General features: G+C 43.6%; 1 protein-coding gene across 1 annotated transcript; it reads left to right on the forward strand.

Moving 5' to 3' along the window:
• Positions 1–138: 138 nt before the first annotated feature.
• On the forward strand, positions 139–27,339 carry SLC15A1 (solute carrier family 15 member 1). Its single transcript, XM_030036725.1, has 23 exons — positions 139–209; positions 3,536–3,564; positions 6,675–6,759; positions 6,854–6,995; positions 9,852–9,971; positions 10,166–10,265; positions 10,509–10,599; positions 12,539–12,622; positions 13,819–13,901; positions 15,072–15,158; positions 16,193–16,282; positions 17,387–17,431; positions 17,536–17,568; positions 17,701–17,789; positions 18,983–19,064; positions 20,532–20,657; positions 22,041–22,190; positions 22,616–22,665; positions 23,264–23,371; positions 23,514–23,610; positions 24,052–24,198; positions 25,028–25,135; positions 26,486–27,339. The coding sequence occupies exons 1-23, from the start codon at positions 206–208 to the stop codon at positions 26,672–26,674; spliced, it is 2,139 nt and encodes a 712-aa protein (XP_029892585.1). The 5' UTR covers positions 139–205; the 3' UTR covers positions 26,675–27,339.
• The last annotated feature ends 590 nt before the right edge of the window (positions 27,340–27,929 follow it).

Consider the following 27,929-nt stretch of genomic DNA (forward strand, 5'->3'; position numbering starts at 1 on the left):
GATGAATCTAACAACTGTCGAGGCGGTGATAAAGAGTAATAAAGCTTCCCCTGCCGGGTGCCCCCGCCGCCACCCGGGCAGTCCCAGCCAGCAGCACCGCCCCGGGGCCGGGCGGGGTCCCCCGAACCGTCCTTAATTTAAAGCCCGGCCACCGCCGGCATCTTCCCTTCTTCTCCCAGCGCTCCGCCGGGACTGCGCCGGCAACATGGGTACGTGCTGCGGGGCGGGCTGGGGGGGGGTCCCGGCTGGGTGGGAGGAGGAGGAGGAGGAAGAAAACGTGCCTTGTGCTGTTCTGAGCCGTCCCCGGCCACCGCTTTTTAAGCAGCAATCTGCCTCCGGAGCAGCTCTCCCTCCCTGTAGCCAGGCTGGTGCGAACCCGCCTCGGGAAAGCCGAGCGATGTTGATTTTAACCTCTGTCGGCTTTTGGAGCTGAACCCTTAGCTGGTAAGGTTTGCCTTAAACTTTTAAGGGATGTGGAGTTTAAAATCCTAGCACAAGTTAAACGCGGTGTTAACGTTTCTTCGCAAGTGCGCTTACCCAGGGCTGACCTAATCAGTGCTTTTTAAATATGCAGACGCACAGCTGGAAGACTCAGATAAGGGCAGAGCCCATTTAGCTAGTCAATCCTAAAGGTTCGTTCCTGTTTAAACTGGAACACTGAATAGTAAAAGCACGAACGACACTTTTCTGTGGCATAGCTCTCCATCACCCTTTGCTGGTCCTGCAGCGTCTGAGCACATTGGTGTGCCTCTCCTAGCAAGCAGTTCTTCAGCTGTAGAAACGTCATTTAGGACTCACATACGTCATTTAGGGCAGGAAACTCGGGCTGTCAACGTGAGGAAGTACTGCTGTATCTTCAGCAGACTCGGGCTGTCAACGTGAGGAAGTGCTGCTGTATCTTCAGCAGACTCATCCGTGCTCTGGGGACAGACAACTGTAATGATCAAGCAGGCTGCCCAGAGGGGCACCGGGGTCTTGCTGGCTTGGGCAGGCAGCCGGGAGAGCGGTGGTGGCTCAGGGAAAAGAAGGAAACCTGATGCAGCTGGGTCTGCTCACGTAACATCAGGTTTGCCGCATTATAGGTTTGCTTTGACGGTTTCGGTGTCGGTGCCTCTCTGGAAGAGCGAAGCGGGGACTCCTGGAGTCGCTTGTCCTGGCGGCAGCAGCGTCCTTGTGTAGGCTGTAAGGCTGCTCCAAGGAGCAGAGGCGACAGGCTTGGCTGTGCCACGGGTCGGGTGGCAGGAGAGCAGGCTCGCTCTGGAGCCAGGAACATCCTCGGTGAACGTATGGTTGGGTACAGATTTAGCCTGGACACAGACACGAAGCATTTCAACCAAAGTTGCCGTGATGGCTGCTGCACGGAGCGAGGCAACGCGCTCCCATCTTGTGACGTGGACCGAGAGCCGCAAGAGCTGCAGCATCCCGCAGCATCTCTGTGGCTGCAGGGAACCGTACTGGTGGGACCTGCCCCCCGCCTCGCCTGCAAGCGTGCGAAGGAGAGAGTGACCCACCGATAAATAACTATTTAGATCCGGTGCTCAAGCCAAGAACTGAGTGGCTTCTGTCTTTGCGTTGCTTAAAAATATTTGGTATCTTAAGGGAATACCAAGTGCATAACTGTTTAGAGTTTTAATTTGAAAAATGAGCAGCTCTTCAGCATTTTGTGGTGAAAATGAGCAGTTCTGCAGGTCAGTCTTTGTGGCGAGAGAATGAGAGGTACTGAGGGTTGCCCAAAAGAGGGGCTGCTCTAATGTGCCACTAGCGAGCCCCTGATTTATCACTAAAATTGATGCAAAATGCTGGGTGCTCTCTGTTTTTGTAGGTTTAACCCTGAAGCTGCCTGACCGTGGAGTTCCTCAGACAGTTTAGGTGCCTATGTTGAAATGTTGGCTTCTGGAGGTTCCCCAATTGTGGCTGTAAAAGAAGAGACAGGAAAAGTCAAAATCGTTGAGAAATAAGCATGTCTGTTAAACACTGAAGTCAGTCAGTGTTGTCTGGAAAAAATTCCTCCGTGATGTCCTCTGTATCAGGTTTCTTGCAGAGGTGATACTTTACCCTCTGGAATGGAAAAAACCCAACCTACTACAAGTTCCTTGATTTTTTTTTTTGTTGTTGTTGGTTTTTTTTTTTTTGGTTGTTTTTTTTTCCCCAAGGCTTAGCTAACAGACAGGAGTGAGCTGCTCAAACTGGTGTTCCCTGTATGGGTTATGAAAAACTGGCAGCATGATGCATGTGTGCTGGAAAGGCCAAGAAGTGGAAATAATCAGAGAGTTGTTATGAAGATGGTCTATCACTAATGCCTTGGTATCCTTCAGTATATCTGCTCATATGAGTCGTGTAAGGGGCATTACCAATAATTTTAATGCTTCGGGTATCTGCATGTGCCCTGAAGTTGGTGTGTTAGCACTTTCTGGATGTTACTTGTTTTCTAGAAAAATATATTTTCGAATTGCCTGCGTAATGTTACTGTCTCTGTTGTGAAGGTAGTTGTCCATGGCAGTGAAGAATCAGCTTGATTTGTTTTAATAATTTTTGAAAGTGGCTTTATTTAGTATTGTGTCAAACACCGTAGTGTTGCTGTCAGCTGTTTTCATCTTTTGTGAACCATGGACTAAATAATGACCTTGGCAAACATATTTTTCTTGGAGATCTATTATGGGCACACTTCACTTGCAAGCAGGGATTTCAAAGTTCACATCTTGTACTTGGTCTTATCTTAACGATAATGAACTCGCTTATGTGGTTTTGTAGGAAATGCTGACACCCGCTATGTGGGCACAAGGCTTTTATCTGAAACGGGGCAAGTTCAGCCTTTGAGCCCGTCCCCTGAGCCAAGCAAGCCCTGCAGGACACTGCTTGGAGGGCTGCCAGGGGCAGCGAACCCGCCGTGAGCAGCTGGAAGTGACTTCAGGGCTGCGAGCAGCTGTCTGCTCTTGCTGACCTCCGTGGGACCCCTCCTGGGCTTCCAGGGCTTCCTAGGTTAATCCCCAGGTTGTGGGAATGCCTGCTAACGCGGATCACTCCACTGGGCCATGTATTCAGCCCTCCTTAAGTCCGAGCAATGGGAAGTTTGTCCGTTTTCGGGGCTTGGCACCCACCTCTGGCAGGGCATCTTGACTCTATTCCTTACTCTTGACTTGCCTTTAAGGTAACGTCCCTGAGAGTGAATTGAAACAGGATTCATCCTCCGCGGGTGGTAGAGTGGTCTACCACCACCTTGAATGATGTGCGGTGAGCAGTCATAGTAGGGTAGGATGCTTTGTCTCGTCCGTCCTGTTTGATTTTTTCCCTGGGAGTGTATGTGACTCTATGCGTAGCCTGAAAAACAAAAGGCTATCGAGTGAAGTTTTTCCTAATAACCTTCTTGCACCCTGAAAAGACCCCCTTTAACAAACCGAAAATTTACTCGCCCTGAACACTACTGTGTTTGTGTTTCACGATTTGTTTTGAGCTGAACTTTTCCCATGTCTTCTAGTGATTTTAAAGGAATGTTACTTAGTAGTTTTCATTAACTTGTGTTTTTTTCCCTCCACAGCTGCAAAAAGTAAGAGTAAGGGCAAGTCGGTAAGTACTGTTTTCTCTTATAAAAAGTTGCAATACTGACTCTCTTTGGGTTACATTGTTTGGGTAACTTTAGCAGTGCACAAAAAAAAAATCATCCTATAAACATACTTTAGAAGTATAAAATAATGAGTTATTGGCCAACACGCGCAAAGCAGCCTGGTAGCTTATTAAATCCCAGCTAAGCATTAGTGTGCTCACCAGCCCGATAGCATTAGTGTGCTCACCAGCCCGATAAAATGTCTGAAGAGCCTTTGCTGACTGAGCAGACATCGGTTGGGAGGAGAAGGGTCCCCGGAGCCCGTCCTTCGTGTGGCTGAGTTGTCATCGTCCACCGACTCTCCCTTAGGGCTCTTTTACCTTTTGGTGTTAGTTCTTCCTCTTGAATCTTTGAACTGTTAATGACACCTGTCTCAGCAACCCTATCTCTGCCATTGCTTTTCTTATCTCGCAAGGTTTTACTCCGTAGACTTTCCTCACAGCTTTCTCGCGGCTCAGTGGCTTCCTCAGCAGCCAAAGTCAAAGCTGTGCGGTGGCGCGATGTCAGACCTGTGCCAGGCATCCCCAGGGCAAGGGAAGGTTACAGAGAGCAGTATAAAACGTGAACCTGCAGGTTACCTCTTCAGTGGTGGATCCAGCGCTTCCTAGCCAATGAGGATCACAACAGAAAATGTTTTAGTAAATGCGCGCACGTGTATAATGCAACAGATATTGAAGAGGACAGTATAGTGCAAGACAAGAACAGTATAGGTCATATATTATCAAGACACAACTGCATATTCTCTTCTTGCTTGTAGCGTCTTGGAAAAACAAAAGAAGGTCTGTTACCTTGGGAAAGACCCCGTAGCTTTCTCCTGCATGCCCCTGCTCGTGCTCAGCCCCTGCTGTGACGTGCAGATCTCCACCAGTTCAAGGGCAGCCGGGAAAAAACCCACCAGTGCCTGCTGTGCTGGCACGTGAACGCAGGACGTCTCTGCCGGGCACATAAGCGCTTAATGGCTTAAAACAGAAACCCAGCCTTGGTGGAAGCTTGTTACCTCCCCAGATCAGCCTGTAACACCCTCTTAAACAGTAAGCTGTTGGGTAGTGTGATGGCGTAACACTGGGGAGGTTTCTGAGAACGCCGAGAAAGTCAAACAGATTTTAGTGAGGTTTTGTGAATTTCTCGAGGGGATGGGTCCCACCAGACCCTGGGTCGGGACTGCCCTGTCCTTTTTTTACTCTGTAGGCAGGACAGACACGGGGAAGGCTTTGTTCTGCTTCAGGTGGGGTCATCCTCTTCTCCCAAGCTGGGTTATACCCAATTACCCTGGCAGAAACCAGTCTTGCAGCGTGGGTTACTGTTTTAGGGCCTAGCCTAGCAACTGCTGAAATCAAAACCTTGTGGGTATATCTAACGGGTGCTGAGCCAAACCTTCACGGTGTGGTTCTCTGCTGGTCTCCTCTGAAGCATGAATGTTTGCATGGCTTAGGGGATGGTGCAGAGACAGGGCTGGGTACCATTCTTCTGCATGACCTCCAGTCTGCCAAGAGCTGTGTCCAAGTTGGGGCTAGAGTTCCTACCATCTTCAGCTGAGGGAAATGGGCACCTCTGAGTGAATTTTATCTAATTTTGAATACGTTTGGATGGGCTTCCTTTGGAGACGCCTCTTTCTGCCCATGGAGGATGTGATAAATCAAGAGTGACAAGTTTCTGTTTAGGCCTCTGATCTTGGTTGCTTTAAGCTGTACGAGTCCCACCTGGCACTCAGCTCAGCTGAAGTCAGGTTCTTTCAGCGAAGCCTGATTATCAAACCGTGGGTAAGATGCCCACTATATACTTGGTTCAGCCGATAATAAAGATCAGTGCTGTTCAGGCTGCCTGGACATCCTCGTGACTGAGTTAGTCTCAAGTCAGCGATACTCTTGCCACTCTCTCTTATTTTCATTTCTCTTGCAGTGTTCAGAGAAAGCTTACTGTAGCACACAAGTCTCGCGAAGTGTTGTGTTGTTCGTTATGGCTCTGGCCAGCAGCTTTGCTGGAGACATGGGCTCTCTGATTTACCCGTGTCAGGCAGGATTTTCCCATGTAAGGTTTCTTTCCTTTTGATCTACAAAGTTAACTTATTTCTGTTTCACACGGAATACAGATCGGTTTGATTCCCAAACCCTTACAACATGAAGACAAACGATGCCTTTTTTTTTTTCTTGTCCGTGCTTCTTAAATTTCATAACTGTTTTACCTCTGAGATGTTCTGAGGCTTATTAAAAAAAAAACCTGATTTTTGCAACTTGCAGAATTAAACCCATTAAAAGGGGAGGATTACGTTCAGCTTGCATTCCTGGTCATTTTAATAGAAATAATATGTAGTCACCCACTAAGAAAAGTAGGCAATCAGAAGTTAAACTTCCAATTCTACCGATCATGCCAGATTTGTACCTGATGTATGTTTTCCCTTTGTCTCAATGGCAAGAGCCGTGTCACAAGCTGCATGACAGTGACTGTGGAGATGCCTATCGCATCAGGTGAAGGCTCAGTAAATCTGGCTGTTACTGTCGTACCATTTTAAATTAGGAGTAAAGTCAGTTCTATCAGCAGGTCTGAAGAAAAGGATTCTTCATCAAGCAGAGTATTTGTAAGGACAGGAAGCTTCAAAGAGATTTGTTTGAATAAAATGTTTAAATGTTTGTCTCAACTGGAGGCATTTAAAAACAGCCCCAGGCTTCTAACTGTGGTGTGCTGTGGGGGTTTACCATGGTGGGTTTTCTGTTGGGTTTGCGTTTTGATTCTTTTCCAAAAAATGGGCTTTTTGCATATTTTTGGATACCAATCAAGATTGCTCTAAGGGTTAAATGCTGAAGATTTCAAATGTGCAATGGCACAGTGCTTGAAGGTTAAATATAGTATTAGATCACTTGCAAGGGGCAGATAAGATCTGTAGAGCTCTGGGACCAAGAAGGGGAGGTGAGAACTGACTCTTGGTTCAGATTAACCAGTGTCGTTCCACAGCCTCCTCACCCCTGAGTACCTACCCGTTCCCGCTGAGCCTGTATTGAGCTCGCTCAGGCCGTGGGGCGCGGAGAGCGGTGTTTGTGTTGCACAGCTCTGAGCTCACGCCGTCTCTTGCCTCCAGCCAAGCTGCCTGGGCTACCCCTTGAGCATCTTCTTCATCGTCATCAATGAGTTCTGCGAGCGGTTCTCCTACTATGGCATGCGAGGTATGTCCAATGCCCCGCGTCTCCTCATGCTGACTATTGCTTACCCAGCCCTGACTGCGGTTTGTAACCCATCGTTTTGTTCTTCTTCCTACAGCGGTGCTCGTTTTGTATTTCAAATATTTCCTGCAATGGGATGACAACTTGTCTACAGCCATCTACCACACGTTCGTTGCTCTGTGCTACTTGACACCGATCCTCGGAGCGCTCATTGCAGACTCTTGGCTGGGAAAGTTTAAGTGAGTGCTCCCTTAGAAAACAACACAAAATCACGAAAGCTCACCCGAGATCAGTGTTACTTAAACCATCACCTAAAGCAGCAGCTCAGAACAGCACCTTCAGAGCTGATGTTAGCTACTCCAGGATTGTTTGTGGGTTTGTTGGGTTTTTTTCTCCAGAGCTTGAGGTTTTAATTGATTTAGCTCAGATCTGAAACTGCACTAAGTTAACAAATGCTAACGTCTGCTAATCAGTTAAGGGTAGTAGCCCGCTTTCCAAGCATGCTGCATGTTTTCCCTCTCATCTGGACAAAATGCAAGCTAAACTAAAGAAAGCATTCACCAAGGTGCAAAAGTAGATACTGGAGGTTATAATTACATTGGACTGCCTCTTCACCTATCACAGGTGGCCAATGAAATAGTGAAATACTGTGTTATCTGGTATTAACTGGGACTTAGCATATATTCTAAAGTATTCCGTGATTTCAGTATTGACTTGGCAGGTCAGTGGGAGGTTTTACTGAGTTGCAACTCTTTCTTTAAATGATTAATTCTGGGCTTTCACCTGTGTGCTAGTTGCTCAGAAAAGTACTGCTGAGTTAAGTGCTTTGAAATGTAACCAAATTATTTCCAACAGCCTGATCTTGCTCTCCTTTACTGATGTCGTGATTCTAATAGTGTTTACTTTGCCCGAAAAAAGCACAATAAAGATTTTATGGAGGGATATGAGTCAGGAACGTTAGCTGACTTGTCAAAGGTCTCCCAGAGATTAGAGATGAAGCAGGCTGTGCAGTCGCTTGGCCGAAGACTGCACCGTCATCTTCTGCTGTGTTGACAGCCTCTGGGAGCCCAGGGCTGCAACCACTGTCAAGTGTCCTCCGTGGAGCTGGTCTGAGCAGTGTGAACTCATTGCAAGTAGCTGGATATCTTGCAGATTGCAGCCTAAATATATTGTGTACTTGCTTATTTAGATGGTATGATTTTTTGTTTGGTTTTTTTTTTTTTTTTTTTTAAATCTGTTTTGGCTTTTACCTGTTTTATCAAGATGAAGCTTTGCAGACCTTGCATCCCTTCTCCTCCAGTATTTGTGTATACCAGTGCCACAGCTGCAAGCCACTGGCCACCAGACCCTTAACACAGGAGCTCAGTAGGATGGCTCAGGACTGAAAACTGGAACTTTAAGCTTGACAAGGAAAAAACATGCTTTTGGAAAAAGTATGGCTTTAATGTATAGATGCCCTAAAATACACCAGGTGCCATGAGGAAGGCTTAAACAATAATTCATTAAAAAAATCTATGATGACAAGAGGAAGAGGTTACCCAAGCACCGTTAAGCACTCTTGTATTAGAGACTCAAATCTTCCACAGTCCATGTACTTTGTGCAATGTCTGCCAAGGAGCATGCTGGGGTCTGCTCACGTACTGTTAGAAGTGAAGTTCTTGGGGAAAATAGTACAGAAATCACAATTATTTTTTTAATTGGGTACCATCTATGCAGTGCCAATTATGTAAGTGTTGTTTTCATAGCATGCTTATGAGTCTCACAAGTAAAAACCAGAAGCTTCTCTCTGGGTCAGCTCAGGCTTAACTTCAACCGGAAACTTCCTCCTAAGTTGTTAAGCAACTAAAGTAACTATACGGAAGTGCTATTTAAAAAAAAAAAAGTTCTGATTTATCTGCTAAATACCACTAAGTAGCAGAATCACTGTTGCCCCACTTTGTATAGATTTTTACCCTGCTACAGGAAAGAGCATTTTTTAGTCAGAGAAACCTTGTTCTAAAGTGAGAAGAGCTTGGTCAATGGTGCGAGTGATGCTTCCTCTGTCCCTCTCATACCAGGGTGCTCCAAGCTTGCTGTGAGGATCTCTTGCCTTTGTCAAATAGATTCGGATTGTCCTAGGTCCTTGAGCCTTGCCCTTCGTTGTCATGGGCTGCACTGGGTTTGGGACTGCCTCTCCTGCAAACCAGAGTTTTCAATAATTTCACACCACTGCATCCTATTTCTCCTGCTTTTCCTCCAAACTGGAGACCTGGGTCTGTGCCTATTGAATGGAGCCCCAACCAAAGCAGCGGATGAGCGTGCATTAAACTATAGTCACGTACTTAAGCTCCAACAAATTTAAAATGGAGTATGTTCTTACATACAAGAAAGAGGAACGGAACCTAAAGGCATGGGGGTGAGGGCTGGTGATTCTGTAGTATTACCTTCCTACGCACGGCCTGGCAGAGAAAAGTCGGGCTGAAAGCTTGGGATCTGTACTCTTCAGTGCTGCTCTTGCTCTGCTCTGAGTTTAAAGAAGTCGGTACACTTACAACTGAGAGGGTGGGGTAATAGAGTTGTTGTTCACAACAGTATTTTGGGGGAGTTTCCATGTTTAAAGTAGATTTTTAGTTGTGGTTTTTTTTTTTTTTAATAAAAGAACATAGAGAATGTTTAAACAATATTAAAATCAGTGTAAATTGCATACTTCAGTGTTGTGGAGCAGCCCATTTGAACTTCACCGTATATGAAATATGATCATGGCATTCTTGAGTTGGTTATTAAAAAGGAAGCCACCAAAGATATTAAAATATCTCCCGAGACCTGGTGGTAGCTACAGAATCCATTTGTCATCTTGCCTTGCTTAATTAAACAAGGCTAGCTAAAATCATAATAATAATAAAAAAACAGAATAGAAATATTGTGACAGAGGTACGTGGACAGATTTTTACAGTAGCTTGTGATAAGTTGAGTCCATAACTTGTCCTATCTGTTAATTATGCTTCTTTATTAAGCACCTTTGAAATGAGCAAGAAGTCTGCATTATCTGTGTGTGCATGAATATGTGTGTAATTGTGTTAACATATCTAAAAATTCATCTCCTCTCTTTATAACAGGACCATTGTCTCCCTGTCCATTGTCTACACGATTGGGCAGGCAATCATGTCTGTGAGCTCCATAAATGACCTGACGGATCACAACCGGGATGGCTCTCCCGATAATGTATCAGTGCACATGTGAGTTGCCTTTTACATGGTTTTTTTTCCAGATTGATGAAGGGTGGGACAACTTACACCTTAAATTTATGCTACTTGAATTTCAACTGTCTTGCAATCAGTGTCGTACGTATGCTTTAAGCAAGAAAGCAAAGTGGTTTTGCTTATCTTTTTTTTTTTTTTTTTTTCTTTTTCTCTTTTCTGCTTTGTTCCAGTGCTCTGTCCATGATTGGCTTGATCCTCATTGCACTTGGTACTGGTGGGATCAAACCTTGTGTGTCAGCATTTGGTGGAGATCAGTTTGAAGATCATCAGGTAACAATGTCTTTGAGATTTTTTGATCATACAGATGCTCTTACTAATGTTTGACTGTTATAATACTCTAATAATAATAAACATATTTAGACATGTGCATTACTGCAGTGTTTCCTGAGTAGGTGAAGAAGGAGCTAGGTAACTATTTGTCTTGAACTGCGCAAACAGAGCTGCTGATTGATCTAGGCTGATCAACGTGGTTCTGGCTAAGCCTTTCTAAACAACTTTTTGTTTTTACTGTAGGAAAAACAAAGAACTAGATTCTTCTCTATCTTTTATTTGTCAATTAACGCTGGAAGTCTTCTATCTACTATAATCACCCCAATTCTCAGAGGTAAGGCCACACATTTGTTTATAAAATGGTTAAACATCAGTAAAGGATGAGTGTTGGACTGCAGTCCAGTTGGGTTTAAATGAATGGTTTATTCTTTGACACCTTGTGGAAGTAGTCCACCTCGCAAGTAGCCTTCAAGTTTTCATGTGTGTCGTCCCACTTCCCACAGGTGAGGTACTGTCAAAAAGAAGCCAGTTTGAGATCTGAATTGCCTTTAGGATCAGAAGTACTAGATCTGAGGAGGCGTGCTGAAGCCATCAACTTGTATGCTTAATGCATGTCTTAATTCCATGGAGGTACAAATGTGGCACCTCTTCCAATGCCTTTAAAACCATCACACAAGAAAGAGTTGTACTGCTGTCTGGGAAGGGAAGCGGGGAGAGAGCCCTCCATTCTGGAAGTGGAGACAATTCTAAAGCATGCCCATGCGAAGTACAGAAGCATCTATGCACATGGGAACACATTTATCCATGTGACAAAGTAAATGATATTTTTCATAGCGTTAAAGGAGAAAGTTATTTTCTCTCCTGCTTATAACGAATAGCGTGATTCTGAACAAAAAGCAAACGATTCACCGATCTATATGCGTATGGATTTTCACGGCAAGCTTACACAGATGGTGCTGTGTGGATGTGCTTGGCAGGAGTTTGAGGAAGGCTGTTTTTCTCAAAAGAAAGAAAGCAGCATGTGAGTTCTGGAATAACCCTAAAGCACTGGGCTGAAATTCTGGCCTTTGGATGTCTTGACTGGAACAGACTGTGTAGAAGCATTTTAGACATTTGCTTAATGCAAATTCTATCCTTTCCCAAAGTGGAAGGAGATATGCATAAGGCACAACATGCAGTTTACTTCCATGCTGACACAGGGTGAAAAGTACCTTGGAAAAACAGACAAGTTCAGCTGAGGGAAGTGATACCATTATGTCCTGTAACGGTTTAACCAAAAGGTTAATGCAACTAAATCAAGACATTAATTAGCTGCAAGTTAATATTTTTTCAAATCAAACTCTCTAATTCTCCTGTTAGAAGAAGTATGGTGAAAAAAGTAATAATTTGTTTAGTCTTTTACTTTTCCCTGTTAGTAGCTATGTCCACACTCTGAGCATCATTTCAGGACGTATGTGTGAAGTTTATAAAGTCAAATCACTGACTGCTGCCGGGGGGGTGGGAGGGTATGTGGTGTCTGAGAATTTTTTCAACAAACTACACTTATTATGTTACTTACATTTTTGTTTATGAACTTGTCCCAGAACTTTTGTAATCTAGTTCCTTTCTCACCAAGAACATGCGTTTGACCATCCTAGTAGGATTCTTCACTTCTCAGTGTAAAACTAAATGTAACTCTTCTATGAGGAAAGGCTGAGAGAGCTGGGACTGTTCAGCCTGGAGAAGAGAAAGCTCGGGGGGATCTCATCAAAATACCTAAATACCTGCAGGGAGGGTGCAAAGAGGACAGAGCCAGGCTCTGCTCAGTGGTGCCCAGTGACAGGACCGGAGGCGATGGGCACAAACTGAAACATGGGAGGTTCCCTCTGGACATCAGGAAACACTTTGTCACTGTGAGGGTGACCGAGCACCGGCACAGGCTGCCCAGGGAGGTTGTGGGGTCTCCGTCCTTGGAGATGTTCAAAAGCCGTCTGGACACGGTCCTTGGGCAACCAGCTCTAGGTGGCCCTGCTGGAGCAGGGAGTTGGATCGGATGACCCCCAGTGGTCCCTTCCAGCATCTAACCGTTCTGTGATTTTTTTTTTTTTTTGTGATACATAATTCCCCTTTTCAATAATGAAAGATAAGTTGGATACTGATTATCCACTCTGTCAATGTCAGCAGAGATTTTTTTTTTTTTTCTTCCCCTGAGTTAATGAATGCAAAGAACAGAAACCCTATGTAAAAACTGGCAGAGCTGACTGGGACTTATCTAATGTTACTTTATACTTCAGCTCAAGAGTGTGGCATTCACAGCAAACAGCGATGTTACCCACTAGCTTTTGGAGTTCCTGCTGCCCTCATGGCTGTCGCCTTGGGTAAGTGGGACTGCTTCCATCTTGCTGCTTCAGTTATAGACACGATTAGATGATAATAATCTCAGAATAACGAGGAAGTGATAGAAAGCTCCAGGTACCAACTTCTACCAGTACTTGATCGTTTCTGCAATTTTTTACTTGGGAGGCGGGGTGGGGGGTGGGGATTAACCTGAAGCACTTGCTTTTACAGAAGAGAGTGATTTACCAGGTGAGACTGATGGGGCTGGGGAGAGGCACAAATATACCGTCGAATTCTGCACATTATGTAACTTACTGTCTATGTGTCTTGGACTACTGGGGTGTATAAATAAGATCTTTTGAATGTAGTGGGAGAACTCTGAGAAAATGTGCGTTTTGGAAACTGCCCGTAGTCCAGGATAGTGAACTGTATAAAGTAATCGTCCCTGCGCTGGAGAAATGCCATACTGGTGTGTCAGTATTTCTCCAACACCTGCGTTTTTACTAGCTGTGCTACGGGTCACTCCCCGAGCCACAACGACCGAGAAACTGGGGGGGTGTCGGTATGTACCGCAGCATCCCTTGTGGTCCCGGTCCTTCCCGGTCCCGGTCCTTCCCGGTCCTGGTCCTTCCCGGTCCCGGTCCTTCCCGGTCCTGACCAGGAGCCCACCCAGGGTGGGTGTCCAGCTACGGGTGACCCCATCCTGCCCGTGCGCCCGGCCCAGGGCGAAGAGCGGCTGCGGGGGTTTTCCCGTGCCCTGCCCCGCACGTGGGAGGGTGAGGATGGGGAACGTGCCGGGACGTGGGAGCCGAGGACGCCTCGGCGAGTCCAGCGGGTCAGGCAGAGCCTCGCGTGTCCCTGCGCGGCGTGAGCCGCGGCGTCCCGGACTCCCGAAAAGGAGCCCCGCGAGCTGTCTTAATCCTGTACGGCAAGGCCAGAGCCAAGGTCCGACGTGGCCCTTGTTTTGACCTTCCCTCAATTAAGCTAACGTCCCACTGAGGACTTACCCTAAGAGTTGCCAGATTTAGTCCTTTGTCTTAAATAGAAGCAATCTGCTGGTATTAGTCTGATTTCTTTTACTGTATGATAACATGCCAATAGGCAATTTCGTTGCTCCTTAGGAGGCTTATTCCCACCCTGATGTAACTCCTTGACTGTTACAGTTTCCATACCAAATTATTTGCCGCTATTTTCAATTAATCCTGACTTGATTTTTGTTTCTGTTTGCGTACTGCAGTTGTGTTCATAGTTGGAAGCAGAATGTACAAGAAAGTCCAACCTCAAGGAAATATAATGATTCAAGTTTCCAAATGCATTGGAGTAAGTACTATTTGTATGCCCCAAACCCTGGCAGCAATTTTTAAAACTGTTCAGTAAACTTGCCTAGATCAGAAATCTGTCATAATATGAAGAAAGCTTCTTAAGCTGTTTTTTTGTGGTTTTTTTTTTTTTTTACTTTTTTCCTTATGGAAGGCTTCTTACTGACACCTCCAGATTTAGAGTGCCTTTTTATTTATCTATATCTTGGTTTATATGTGAATTCTTACATGAAGAAAACAAAGTAAGATGTCAGGTATGCGTAAAGGCTTATCGCAACTTCTGGGAATCATTTCTTTCTCATTTGTGCACCTTTATGCAGCCTTGTAGTAGGAGACAAACATGCCTTCACCTGAGTCAAGAGCAGAGCTCCTAGTATATCTTATCAGCAAAGATGTTATTTACAAAGCAGAGGTATATCGATCCCCACTGTATTAGGGAGATCAGGGAGGTTTATGTGTCAGTGCAAGCCTGCAAGAAAGGAAGCTAAATCTGCATGAATAGCACTGCATGCCCCAACTTTGCAGGGCCTCAGCTTTGAGATCAGGGGATTTTTTTCATTTATGGGCTGCTTCATTCTCCATACAGGTCTGCCAGCTTGTTATAGCCCAGACCGCTGCTTGTCTTGTAAGCACTGCCAGCACCAAATCTCCGTATGTGACTTTGGCCATTGCTTAGAGCGCTGCTCCTAAGGCCCAGCTCAGCCTTGCATGTTACTCCATGCAGAAAGTCTTAGGAGTTCTTCAGGACTATATTTGTGTATGTTCAGTGTCGAGGTATGAGGAATATCTACAAGATGCAGCTTCTCGTAGTGAAATGTACTCTTACAGACATTCAGCTCTGAAAACCTGTGCATATGACGTTCTTCTATTTATTGCTGTACATAAATAAATCTGAAGTAGACAGGTCTTCAAGTTCCTGACAGCAACCTAGACTGAGAGAGACTACTCTGAGCTGTTTGGTTCAGCTAATCCCAGGTGCACACTCCACTGGATATCCAGTGTGAGGCCTTAAAAGCAATATTCCCTCAATGCTCACAGCAGTTCACAGAAGTAAGTTACCTTTAGCACCCTGTAAGCACTAGAAGCAGGAGTGTCATCTTGAGTGACAAAACAGTTTATAGCGTTTATAAATATTTGTAATGCCATTAAACAAAATTCCGTCTCTCCTCAGTTTGCCATCAAAAACAGGTTTCGACATCGCAGCAAGGAGTTCCCCAAGAGAGAGCACTGGCTAGACTGGGCGAGTGAGAAGTATGACGTAAGTGCTGGGTGAGGACTCCTGCGCCGTGACACCCCTCAACCCTCAGCTTCCCTTCTGTCTGCTCTGATCCGCTGCCTCAAGCGCTGGGCAAATAGTTTTGGGCCTCTCAATCGTTTAGAAGCTAATGGTCTGGCCAAACCTCCGTGCTTCCCGGGGGTTGTAGGTAATCACCCCAGCTCCCGTGGGAGAAAGCAGAGCTGTCTGAGTTGATGCTCTGCGTGATCGTAGCCTGCCCAGGGAAATTCAAGGGAGGTGAAGAAAAGGCTGTTTCCCTTGTCGAACAAATGCAAGCACCTATTAGTTTTGGAGTTAGTAAAATAGCAAGCATTATCCTTGTCAACTTTTTGCTTCTCTCGGTAAACTGGCTTCAAACAAAAATATGCTGCTTTAAGGACTGCAGAAGGGAAAAATGGGCACGGTGTCGACTGTCACGGTTAATGCGCAGGGCCGTAACACTTGTCTCGGGGTCGAACTGCAGAATTATGCTTAGGAATTTCAGCTTAAGTGGGTAAACGCTGCATCCCCCCGACCTCAGTACAAGCTCCTTACCATGATTCTCAAAGCCTTGTGTCCCACAGTCCCCAACCATGTCCCCTGCCGCCCTGCCCCATTGTCAACGGCAGCACAAACCTTAGCCTGTCCCCTTTATTTTCCTTTTGCCTGTGTGCATTTTTCATGTGTGAAATGCATTCCTCAGTCACCCGTCGTTCAAATGCCTCCTTCCTAGAACAAATAATGCAGCGCTAAGTGCTAAATCTCATGCTGCCATCAGTACGCGTGCCAAGAGGCACAGGTCTCTCTGATATCAGTGTCACCTTTAACCGGCAGCCCTTCCCACGCCCACAAGCACACCTTGTGCTTTTTAACAGAAATCAGCAGAAGTACCCACAATATACAAAGTTTAGGACGTGGGTAAAGATTACCTGATGAGTCTTCACCTGTTGTGCTGTGAACAGCAGCCTGCAACTGTCCCTTTTTTTTTTTTTCTTTTTTTTGACAAATTCCTCTTGTGTAATTCTCGTTTGCTGCAGAAACGACTGATTGCTCAGACTAAGATGGTGTTGAAGGTGCTTTTCCTTTACATCCCTCTCCCCATGTTCTGGGCGCTTTTTGACCAGCAGGTAAAGTAGAAATTGTTTGGCTTGGCAATATGAGACGTACCACGTCACTCTATGTACTCTGAGGTCACCAGACATAAAAGGTGCCTGTGGGAGGGTGGAAAATAATTCTTTGCAAATTCTTTAACCTGGTTCTAATGTGAAGGGGTAGTTACCGAGTCGTGTTAGTACAGGATGTTCTGCAGCCAGGGGAAACTCAGTTTACCTGGAGATGCCCAGGACTCATTCAGTGACTGAGGTATCTCTAAATCTTGTATCAGCCAGGACTCAGAGGATGAAACAGTAATTTAAAGCTTTCTTAGTTCTAACGCTTCTTCCGCTGTCAGTTGTGACATGAAATGTAGGGTCCTGGTGTAAATGCTCTGGAGAACCAGGGCTGAAGCTGCCTGGATGCCAGTTTGCTTAATCACTCAAACTTGTTATAAATACCTCACGCATTCAAGCAGAAGTATTAGCCTATAATTCCCATTCACTTGGTGGACCGAGCGCTCAGGACTCGTGACAGTAGGCTTTCGGAGCTAAGTGTTGAAGTATGAATTTAGGAGGGTGTCTGAGAGAACGAGGGGGCTGAACGCTTTATCCAAGGCAGACCGTAGGCAGTTTGGTCCGGATTGCCTGGGTCGTGCTGCTTTAGTCTGGTACCAGCGAGCTGTCACTACTGGTGTGACCCGTTATAAAGGGGCACCCCTGCTATGGAATTCGGAACTCGATACCCATTCCATGGGTGACAACTCGTCTCTCGGGCAGCGGTAGATCGCGGGCAGTTAAAGGCTCTCGCCGCAGACGCACGAAGGCGCTCGGGGGGCTGCCGCGCACGGCACGCGGCCGTGCTCCGTGCCGGCTGCCCCCGCCACCTCTCCCGCTAATCTCTGCGTCCCAGTTATTTTCTGCTCTAGTTCACAAAACTAGTAAATGAGCGAAATGGGCCGCGAGGACCACTTCGTTCAAATGTTTACATCGCAGAGGAAGGGTACTCCTGTAGCAAGCTCGCTTTATATTTTTATTGTATTGCATGTCTTTCCCAACGCTTCCCTTACAAAAACGATTAAAGAGGAACTTTGAAAGATTGATTTACTGTGGCATTTAACTCTCTCTTCTTTTGTTAAGGGGTCAAGATGGACACTGCAGGCCACAACAATGGATGGGAATTTTGTAGGTTACTTTTTATTGCTTTTTTTTCTTAATTAACATTTACTTTTCAGATCAGTTTTATTTGTTGTCATAACGTTAAAACCTATTTATTTTTTCTTCACCAGGGATCTATTCAGATTCAGCCAGACCAGATGCAGGTACAGTAATCTTCTGTCTGACAATTCTAAGTACCTCCCAAAGATTATATATAATTTTTTAATTGCCTTTCATTAAAGAAAGGACTTTGAAAAATACTTAGTTTTTTCCCTCCTTATATTCATCTTCAACAGACTGTGAATCCGATCCTGATTATTATAATGGTCCCAGTTGTGGATGCTCTGGTTTATCCTTTAATCAAGAAATGCAAGATCAATTTTACGTAAGTTGATGTACCTACCTGACTTCAAAAGAGGCTCATTTTAGTGGTTTCTTGAAACTGCTCTTCCAGCCGTGATGTAACAAGAGCAAGCATTCAGCTAAGGAGAAAATAGCAGTGCATTTAAAATGGGGTTAATATTTTCAAGAAATGAAAAAAAAAAAACCCCATAGAATACTGCAAGTGGTATGTACAGGCACCACAGACTAGAGGAAGAGAATCTAATAGTTAAGTGACAGTATTTTCCAGTTAAGGGCAAAATCTTTTGACTGCAGGAGAGATGCTGTTCACTGTTTTCCACTTCCCCCTTCCCCCATGTCTACACCCTCTCCCTCCCAAAAGTTTAAGAAATAGAAATACAACATACATCCTTAGCATGTGTCAGATTTTGGGCTTAAAACTACCTGAGGCAAGATGTGTTTCCTCTGTGTGAGGAGTCTGGCTCACTGGATACTTCTAGGTGTAGCTTCAGAGGGCATTGCACATTATTTTTAAAGTGGGTAATGAAGTAGCTAGCACTTACAAGTTGGAGAGGCAGAAGATAATACAGTTCTTAAAACAATTTTTATAGGGCTGAGATGCAATGCTGTTTTTCCATCTATTTATGAAAAACTGGGGGCGTGTGCTGTGCTGGAAACACCGCCATTCATTTGTGGAGACTCTACATCTGATGAATGAAATATCTACCTTTAAATTTACCCTTACAGCTCACCTGAATGTCAGTAGATGTCTCCTAATTCAACATATTTCCCTGACACTTTTTGTTCAATACTATTTTGATTTAAACATAGCAATATTGACACAAGTTGTTACCCTTTTTTAAAAGGCGTAACTTCTTGTCTTTCTGTTGTTTTAAAGCTAACAAGTGTACCGGATTGGCTTTTTCCTTCCTGCAGATGAGACTTTTCCAGAAACCTAATAATTATGTTCAGTCAATGTCTGAGCCCAGCAGATGCAGAATAACGTGGTGTTCAGGTGCTGCAGGAAGGATGTATTTCCCAATAGCGTAACTATGAATCGAGAGGTACCCAGCTTAGCAGAACACTTTCTGCAACAACGTCAGCCCTTCAAATGGTGACAATGTGCTAGTTGCGGCCATTTGAGTTTCCCCACCGTGGAAAGAAAATAACTAACAGCTGAGGCTTTGAATTAATATTTGTCTTAAAACTCACGTATGTGTTTTGTCATTGTACTAGGCCCCTGAGGAAGATCACTGTTGGTATGTTCCTTGCATCTTTGGCTTTCGTTGCTGCTGCCCTTGTGCAAGTGCAAATAGATGTAAGTTCAGCCATGTGCAAGTATTTACTATTAATATTTAGTTGTTAATACAGAACAAAGTGTGTTTAAGGGGAAAATGAGCCAAGACTCCTAAATTTGGAACCAAGCATATGAGCACAGAAGTAGAGGGAGGGAAAATATTAAAGTATATTGCAATAGTGTGATTAGCATAATAAAGTTAACTAGCTATGGACACCGTCCTGCAAAACATCTCGTCTGCCATTAGCATAGATCACGCATTTAAGGCAGCCTCGAGTCTTTAAACTGAGACTAAAAGCTGAAAAAACAGAGATTTATTTGGCCTACCCGCTTCGTATCTCCGATCTCTTCCGACATTTAGACTGGAGGTGAAGTGTGACAGTCTGGGAAGCATCATCAGAGCAGGGGCAAAGCTGATACCTGTTTAAGGCAGGATTCATCCCACCGAACTTTCCTTGCCCCAAAGGGAGGTGTCGTGCCTGAACCAGATGAAGGTTTCCCCTGTAGCTGGGGTGTCGGCAACACCTCTGGAAGGTGATCCGTTGCATCCCTGGATAGCTATCCAGAGGTGCCTGCCTGTCTGCATGCACTATTAAGGCAAGATGCTCAACTGTTGAATAGCTTTAGTTGGGAATGAGGAGTTCTCTCCTTAATGCCTGGGTCCAGCAGTGAAACCAGCTTTATATTCAACTCTGCCTCTTGAAGTGGGAAGTAAAGGGTCTGGCCTTCAGCTGGTACAGACACATCCAGGCTGTCTGCCTGAACGCTCTGTGCCGGAGCTGTGCACACACACCTACTGGCATTGGGCAGAAACGTCATCAAAGCCGGTAACTTCCCAGGCTGTTGCACAAGAATCTCCTGCAGAAAGGTAAAGATGGAACTGCTTTTCTTGTGTGGTGTACCTAAAGAGATGGGAGCAGATGACAAAAGTGTGGGAAGCAAAGAAAGGTTGAGGCAGAACTGAAATAGACACAACTCCTCCGGCTCTTGATGCTCTGCAAGAGCAGAAGCTATTTACTGCTAGATGTGGTGGGAAGCGAAGTCTCCAGAAGTTCGGTTTCTCCGGGCTGTCACACTGGGCAGTGCCCATACATGCTTCTGCCCAGTTCAGCAGCACCAGTGCTGGGGGAGAGCGAGTCAGAACATGGTACGGAGAAGCTCAGGAAGCCATAGGATGTGGGAAAAGCCCATCCCTTGAACTGCAGAGTGGCCTCGGTAGCGGCAGCACGCTGCAGGACGTGATCAAAGAGGAACCACATCTGGCCACAGAGGCATTGTTGGGGTTGAGACACTTCTTTCTTGAGGAAGCTGTAAGGCAGCTTGTGTGAGACTAATAACAAAACTCGTTATTAAAGTTGCAGCCCTCTGACAATCACAGATCATGGGGCAAATGCTAATCTTCATCATGAGATAACTAAGATCACTGTAATTATAGTACTTTTTCCATGTGACTTAGGGCATTGATTTTACTTTTTTTCTGTCCTACAGAAAACTCTTCCAGTTTTCCCTGCAGCTGGGCAATCCCAAATCAAAATAATAAATCTAGGTACTAATGATGCAACAGTTCAGTTTGAACCTAAACTTCAGAGTGTGGATGTAAAGTCTATGAAGTCGGTAAGTAACACGAGATGGGGAATAGCAAGTTAAAAAAAAAAAATAAAAATCTAATGGAGTAAGTCAAAGTGGTTCTTAACTTATGGTTCAAAATTGATTCTTTTCTAGTTTTTTTCCTCTATTCATTTTAAAGATTTTTTTTTTTTTTTTTTTTTTTTTTTTTGTATTGTGAATGAATTGTTACTGAAAACACAGTGAATGAAGAAATGGTAATTCTCAATGTTGTAAGAAGTACTAGTTTGTTTTGGTAAGAGGTTTTTTTTAACGAAACTTAATAGTGATTTTGAACTAATGGAAAATTTCACTCTTGCTAAAAAGGTGTCATTTCTTAGCAGCAAGAACACACCTTCCTTCAGTAAAAGTCCATTCAGCTCCAGTAAATCACTGCTCTTACTGTGAGTGAATGCTTACTTGAACAGGGAATTTTTTTCTGTGGCTACATCACATATATTAAGCTTCAGATTTTGCTCTTAAAGAACCTTTTTGGGTTCTATTACAGCACAACCTTGATAGCCCTATTGCCAGCAAAATGTGGTGGAGCTGATGGACATGTATAATAACGGGTGTTAGGAAGCATGTTCTCTGACAGCCTGCAATCCTGTTTCCATATAAGAGGAGAAACCCTATTCCATCCTCCTCCAAATTTGCCTCACGTGGAAACTGAGCTGTGAGGAGAAGATAATGGCACCCAAATTGTATGCTGATGTGGAATTGATACAACTGTGGTGCATACCTGAAAATGAAGGGTGTAAAAAGCTCCACTCCCTGCTATAGACATCTTAAAATCCAGATGTTTTGGATTATAAAATACTCTTTATAATCCTATAAAACAAGGGGGTTTAGTACTACATTAACATGTTTATTAATGTTTTAAGTATTTTATGCTGATGAACTGTATTTAGAATATTTAAAACATGTCCTGGTAATAGTCACTCCTGCTATGCTGAAACCATAAAGACACAGCTTGAATTTGCATCTCTTAGGAGGTGTTGCTATCTGGAAAATGCTGCATCTTAACTCATGCTAGTGCTGCCTCTGTAGCTAAACAGAATTTTACTTGATGGCAGTGGTAAGCCTGATTTATCTGGAGCAAGAAATACACAGGAAAATATAACAGCTATTCCATAATGCTTGTGGGAGGCTAATGTTACTCTGAAGCTTGTGTAATGAAAGAAATGAATAAAAAACAATGATCAAATGAAATTAATGTTTGATGTAGAAAACCTAACAAAAATGAAAATTAGGAGATGCCCACAATCTCTGGCCCTTCAGAAGTAACACACGTGTAAACTTCTGACCACCCGGAGTCCATAACACTCCCTCAAAGGTGTAGACAAATATGTAATTGCATGGAAATTCATAGCAATTTGTTTGTCTTTATAGACGGGCTACATGACATTTGAGACTTCTCAGTTGCGATCATTAAACATAGCTTCTGGAAATAAAACTATAAATGCAGTTGTCAAGTTGCCAGGGGGAAGCCGTCACACTCTTGGAGTTAAAAATACTGCGACAGGCATTGATGTTAAATGGGTAAGTCTGCTTACATTCCCAAGATATATATTAATGTCTTAGCAGCTATCTATGTGGAGTGTGTGAAGCTGAGAGGACAAGCCCTTTGTCTTATTTTCTGTCTCTCCTCCTCTCTACAGCTCACCAGTCTCACTGGTAGAGCAGAGAGCAGGGCAGGATGTGGTTTAAAAAAAAAAAAAAAAAAAAGTAAAAAATTACCAACTTAGAATTTAACTTGTCAATCTTGACAATTACCCTTTCACCAAGACTTAAATGTGTGGTCATACAGCGTTTTCTAGTAGATGTGTATCCTAATAGGATCCTAAAAGGGAAGGTCTGGAGTCTTGCTCTGAAGCCTCTGTTAATTCTCACTGCTATGTAATAGTGCATATTTAAGCTTTTCACTGATGCTGATGAAGTATCTTGATAACGGTCTCTTCCACCAGCTGTTGGACAATGTCACATCAAAACCAGAAGAAGGAAATAATCTCATCAGGTAGAGTTTGTTTTGCTCCTAAATTTTGGCAGGAGTGTGACTGTCTCTTCAATCTGCCTCTTGGGTGGACTCTTCTTGCTTCCATAGTTTTCTATACTGTAGGAACTCTCCGCTTGCTGGACACTTCACTCAATGTTTAGGGGAGGAAGGAAGTATGTTGCATATCGACTTTGGGTATAATTTAGCTAAAATTGGAAGTGTATGTTTAGCTCCGTTGTCTAGACTTTTTTTTGTAGACAACCAGCACAGCTTGCATGTATATACCTCCTTTTTAATCTTGGGTAAGAAGTATCCTAAGTATCCTGCTACTTCTCTACTTTTCTTCTATGTCTTCCATTTGCAGATGCATTTGTTACTGGTTGTAGCAGAGGCTTGCTTTTGACTTTCTCCTAAGCAGGCAGTGGGCTGGTGTAGGTCTAGCTTGCTTTTTGCATTGGCCATGCTTTGAGATTTAGAGTTCTTTATAACTGTTAACTGACAAAAATAAAAGGGGAAGACTTGATGCTTGTGTGCTGCCAGTATATAATTAAAAGTAAATCCTGTATTCTTTGACTTATGTATATTTTGCATAGTATTTCTTCACTCTTGCATTTTAAAGGTTCATAAACAATTTGCCTGATGCTGTCAACGTCACTATGGGTGACACTTCTTTTGGAATACTGGTGCCTCTTTCTGCCAGTAATTACAACCTTTTTCCAGGAGGAAGGTAAGCATTTTCCTTTACCCTAATCTAACCACTTGAAGACATACTTGTCCTTGGAAAAAGGACATAGAACTCTTTTATTTTATATAATACATGCAATTGTCTATACCTATGGTCTGAACTGTGGGGTTTTTTTCTTTTTCAGACAAGATAAGATTGTGGCTATTAGAAATTCAATCCCTTGTTCAGTTACTTCAAAGGCATTTGGCTTTGGCAGTGCCTATACAATTGTAATTAACCGGGTGAGTTGCCAGTGCTGTTGCATGGACAATACAGAGTTACTTTTCATGTCAATATTTTCTTTAACTAAAAAAACACTTGTAGAATTATTCCTCTTGTCCTTAATTGTACATATGATAGAATTCTGGTATGTTGAACAGAACATAAAACCATCATTAACTATAAAAATAATGATGGGTATGATAATGACATAGTGCAAGAATTCATGTTCATCACTAATGGCCTTAAATCTTTAGCCCTATTAGACACTAAGGAATTGCATGAAGTATGCTGTAAAATAACTACTACTTTATAAATAAGTACGGAGTGCTTCATACATAATGCTCCTTATTTACCCAGAACTTTGCATATATATGATTATAGGTATGATACAGAACTGGTTAGAGCACCTTTAGCGTACAGACTCTTTATCACTGTTCCTAATGTGCAATTTTAATTTCCAGTGTGTGGGAGACACTCTTAATGTAACATATTCTGAAGATATCCCACCCAATACAGTTCATATGGCTTGGCAGATCCCTCAGTATTTTATTCTTACATGTGCAGAAGTAGTCTTCTCTGTCACTGGGCTGGAGTTTTCATACTCACAGGTAGGTTTTGCTCTTCAGAGCTCTCATTGTGTTAAGAATCCTCTGTGATTTGTTGTTTTTAAGCGGTGCTTCTGTATTGCTGCTTGCTTTGAACAATTACGTCCTTCAGAGCTCCCTAGCAGGACTATAGGCTGGTGCAAGTTGCCCTTGTTTCGCTAGCGTTCAGTGTTTTCCATGAAGCTGTGCTGAATTATATCATTTGAAGACTTGACCACCAGTCCTCAAGTCACCTTCTCGCACACGTGACTTTCCATTAAAAATAAGTGGAGCTGTACTGCTGCTGTAAAACTAAGCTGGAGAGCCCTCAAATGGGAAATGAACAAGTACTGACACCTCGTCTCCACACCAATTTCCTCCATACAGTCTTTAGCAGCAGTTTAATTATACACTTTTAATTCCTTTGTCTTGCAAGTCCGGTTTGTTATTAGCTGTGTGTAGTTCTTCCCTTAATTCTGAGTCTATAAACTGCGGTGATGGGAACATTGTAAGTTGTAGCTTGCTAGTCTATGATGCACTCAATTTCTTCATTTAACGTGTACCATGTGTGACTGAGACGTAAAACATGCCTGTTATTACTCAGTGTGTACAAAGTAAAAGGTGTTATAGTTACTACTGCTAATCTCTTGCTCCTCAAAGCCTTCTCCAGGTCTGTTTAATTCTCTAGCGATTTTTAATTAAAAAACAAACAAACAACCAAACAAAAAAACCTAAGAAACCCTCCTCGCCCCAGATAACCAGTGCATGTTACAACATAAAGAATGCAGTAAACATCAGAAAATAAGCGATAGCAGCGTTTGACTAAAACTTAAGTGTTTTACTTCTATAATAGGCCCCATCTAATATGAAGGCAGTGCTGCAGGCGGGGTGGCTGCTGACGGTGGCTGTCGGTAACATAATTGTCCTTATCGTGGCTGGAGCATCCAAACTCAGTGAGCAGGTAAGCACACAAGCAGTCGGCGTGCTATTATATTACACTTTGAGAAAGGAGCTCTAATCCAGGGGGGAGTCGTGGCTGATAATCCTCAACCACAACTCTTGAACGTCGGCGTTACGGTGGATTTGCATTTATAGTTGGAATACAGGAGGTTAGTGTTAGCTACAAGAGCGTACCAGTCAGTTGTAGAACTAGTGCTTGACTGAATAATCTCATTAGAGTATATAAGTAACAGAGATATGAATCTTTATAACCTATTTGGATTAAAACTAGTGTTGAAGGCTGTGACAACAGGGTGGTAACTTGTGTCCTGGAGCCTCTTCTAAAGTTTCTGTTGGACCTTTTCCCCAGCACTTCCCCAACATGTGTGTGAACGTGTACACACGCACGAAACTTTAAGCAACTTCAACAAACACTTCCTCTGCAAAGGCTTCTACCTCTTCTGTCTGTTGTTTGCTATTCTTAGCTCTTGCTCTGTCAGCCTCCTTTGCTTGCAAGCAGCAGTTTCTAGCATCTCTACAATAAATTGCTTCTCGTGGTGTGGAAAGGTTGTGAACTTCTGGGCTGAAATTCTAGACTAATGAGATTAAAACCTACCAAAATTCTGTTCACTGCCGTTGAACCTTCACCTGCATACCTCAGCCCTGCCGCATCCCTCCTTCTGGCTCCACTGGTTTCAATCCTCATTCTTTGGGGCATGAAAGCTGTGGTTCTCCTGGAGAAGAGCACTTGGACAGGACTTTCTCGGACTGCTAGTGGCACTCCCTGATGAATTAAAAGGGCTGTCTGAGAGAGGGAAAAGCCTGTCTTTGAAACGGGTCTGGCAGCCCTGGTTTCAGCTAAATTAACCAGAAAGAGCATGAAACAGAGCTGTTGAGGCTTTTCGGGTGGAGGTAGCACTTTGAAACCAGGGTTCCTGGCCTTGCCCTCTGCCCAGATTTGCAGTCAGTGGAAACTTTTTACTGCTGACCTAAGCGGAAGCAGGATCACTGCCAGCCTGGTTTCAAATGAGATTACCTGACCAAAAGCAGGGGCTGAGTTTTCTTTTCGGTCTTTTGGTCCATTCCCATGCCTCCAGGAAAAGGGTATTGTAGAGCTTTTCGGTATTCACAGAACTTCTGTCTCTTCAGTGAAGACAGAACTGCTGAAAGGGCCTCAATTCTGAGTTGCTTTAATATGTATTATATACATCTAATACTTAGTCTTTTAAGTCATATGATACTTGTTATGTATGCTTAGTTTCACATTCTGAATTAACTTCATTTCTTGCAAAGAGTAAAATGGTGTAATTCTTTTTGGGAACGAATACTGATGGATAAATTCTTCTTTTTTTTTTTTTTTTTTTTTTTACAGTGGGCAGAGTATGTGCTGTTTGCTGCCTTGCTGTTGGCAGTTTGCATCATTTTTGCTGTCATGGCTTATTTTTATACCTATACTGATGTAAATGAGATAGAAGCCCAACTGGATGAGGAAGAAAAGAAACAAGCCAAAAAGGATCAAGATGCCTACGAAAAGCAATCTGAAGCTGTCTCTCAGATGTAAAAGGTGTATTCAAGGGGTGTTTATAAATTATGGTATCCCATTAATGATCCCTGCAGTAAGAGGAATCAGGGTATCGGTAACACCTCTGGATAATATGTCTCATGGGAGAGGTTAAGAAAAACTGTTTTAACTTAAAATGCTACCTCTCTTGGGAAGCAAGAGGAAAAGATTAGTCTCTCTTCTACTGAATGGTATCCTGAAGAAACTCCAGCAGAATTTGCACTCTTAATGTACCTCAAGCTTAAATACCATAGCATTAAAATATTGAAATTGCACTTGGCACTATTAGACCCTGTGAAAAGATGTATTTTTATACTGCATTTCAATTTTATATCATGAAAGAAACAAGTATTGTCAAGAAATAGTAATTGAAGCCAAGCTGTCTGCATGACCCCTCTAGCCTCACTGTTACTTGAAAGCAGCAGGTCACATGTGCCTTAAATTCTTCTGTACTTCCTTACAGATAATGGGAGCAAAGCTCTGGCATTGCTCAGATTAAAAAGCTGTCTGTGCTCCACATGGCAGTAACGTGGATGTGCACTGTAATGTAATGCTTTATGTGCCTGTTAACTACCCATTTAACTCCTGTTATGGTTTTTAATTGAATATAGTAATGAGGTGTCCACTCAGGTAAACAGCCAATGGCAAATGATGTTTGGAATAAGCAACAGCAATAAAACTTGTGTTCTAACAAAACAGTGGAAGTGGCGTACAAGTATGAGTTACGGTTGCATGTTAACAAAACGTGATCCTACCTCTCTGCTGCCTCTTTGTATGTGCTCCATCGCTTGAAGCTAATGGACAAGTGTCGGTCTTCTCTATCTTAATATACCTGTAACACCCATCCATTTTATAGTAGGGAAGACTAAATTTTGCTGCTCAGCAGGATTGTGTAGCCCTGTTGGCCATATTACGGAGTACCAGTGGTCTGCATAGTGTTTTGGGAATTCCTGTATTTAGATCCACATCCTACACTTTCTCCAGCAGCTGGCTTGGACTCCCTGGCCCCTCTAGTAGTCTTGCCAGACTTACGGCTGCTTTGATACCTGGCTCCCAATACTCTTACAATCCTATTTTACAGCAAGTCCAGCTTGATATTTGCAAGTAATCACACAGACATACATATTTAAGCAATGTGCATGTTGCTGGCACTGCAGATGCACGGGCCCCTGTGACCCCTGGTTCCCACTCCTGTTGCCGGCACTTAGATGTCCGCGTACGTGTATGCACGGAGAATAGAGTCCCCCACCCAGGA

This window comes from Aquila chrysaetos, chromosome 14 (assembly GCF_900496995.4).
Source record: "Aquila chrysaetos chrysaetos chromosome 14, bAquChr1.4, whole genome shotgun sequence".
Taxonomy (NCBI): domain Eukaryota; kingdom Metazoa; phylum Chordata; class Aves; order Accipitriformes; family Accipitridae; genus Aquila; species Aquila chrysaetos.

Excerpts from the sequence above, each read along its gene's own strand:
- SLC15A1 (XM_030036725.1), top strand. Across the intron at positions 10,266-10,508 it reads ATCAGTTTGAAGATCATCAG|GAAAAACAAAGAACTAGATT; the intron begins GTAACAATGTCT and ends TTTTTACTGTAG. Across the intron at positions 13,902-15,071 it reads AAGTTTCCAAATGCATTGGA|TTTGCCATCAAAAACAGGTT; the intron begins GTAAGTACTATT and ends GTCTCTCCTCAG.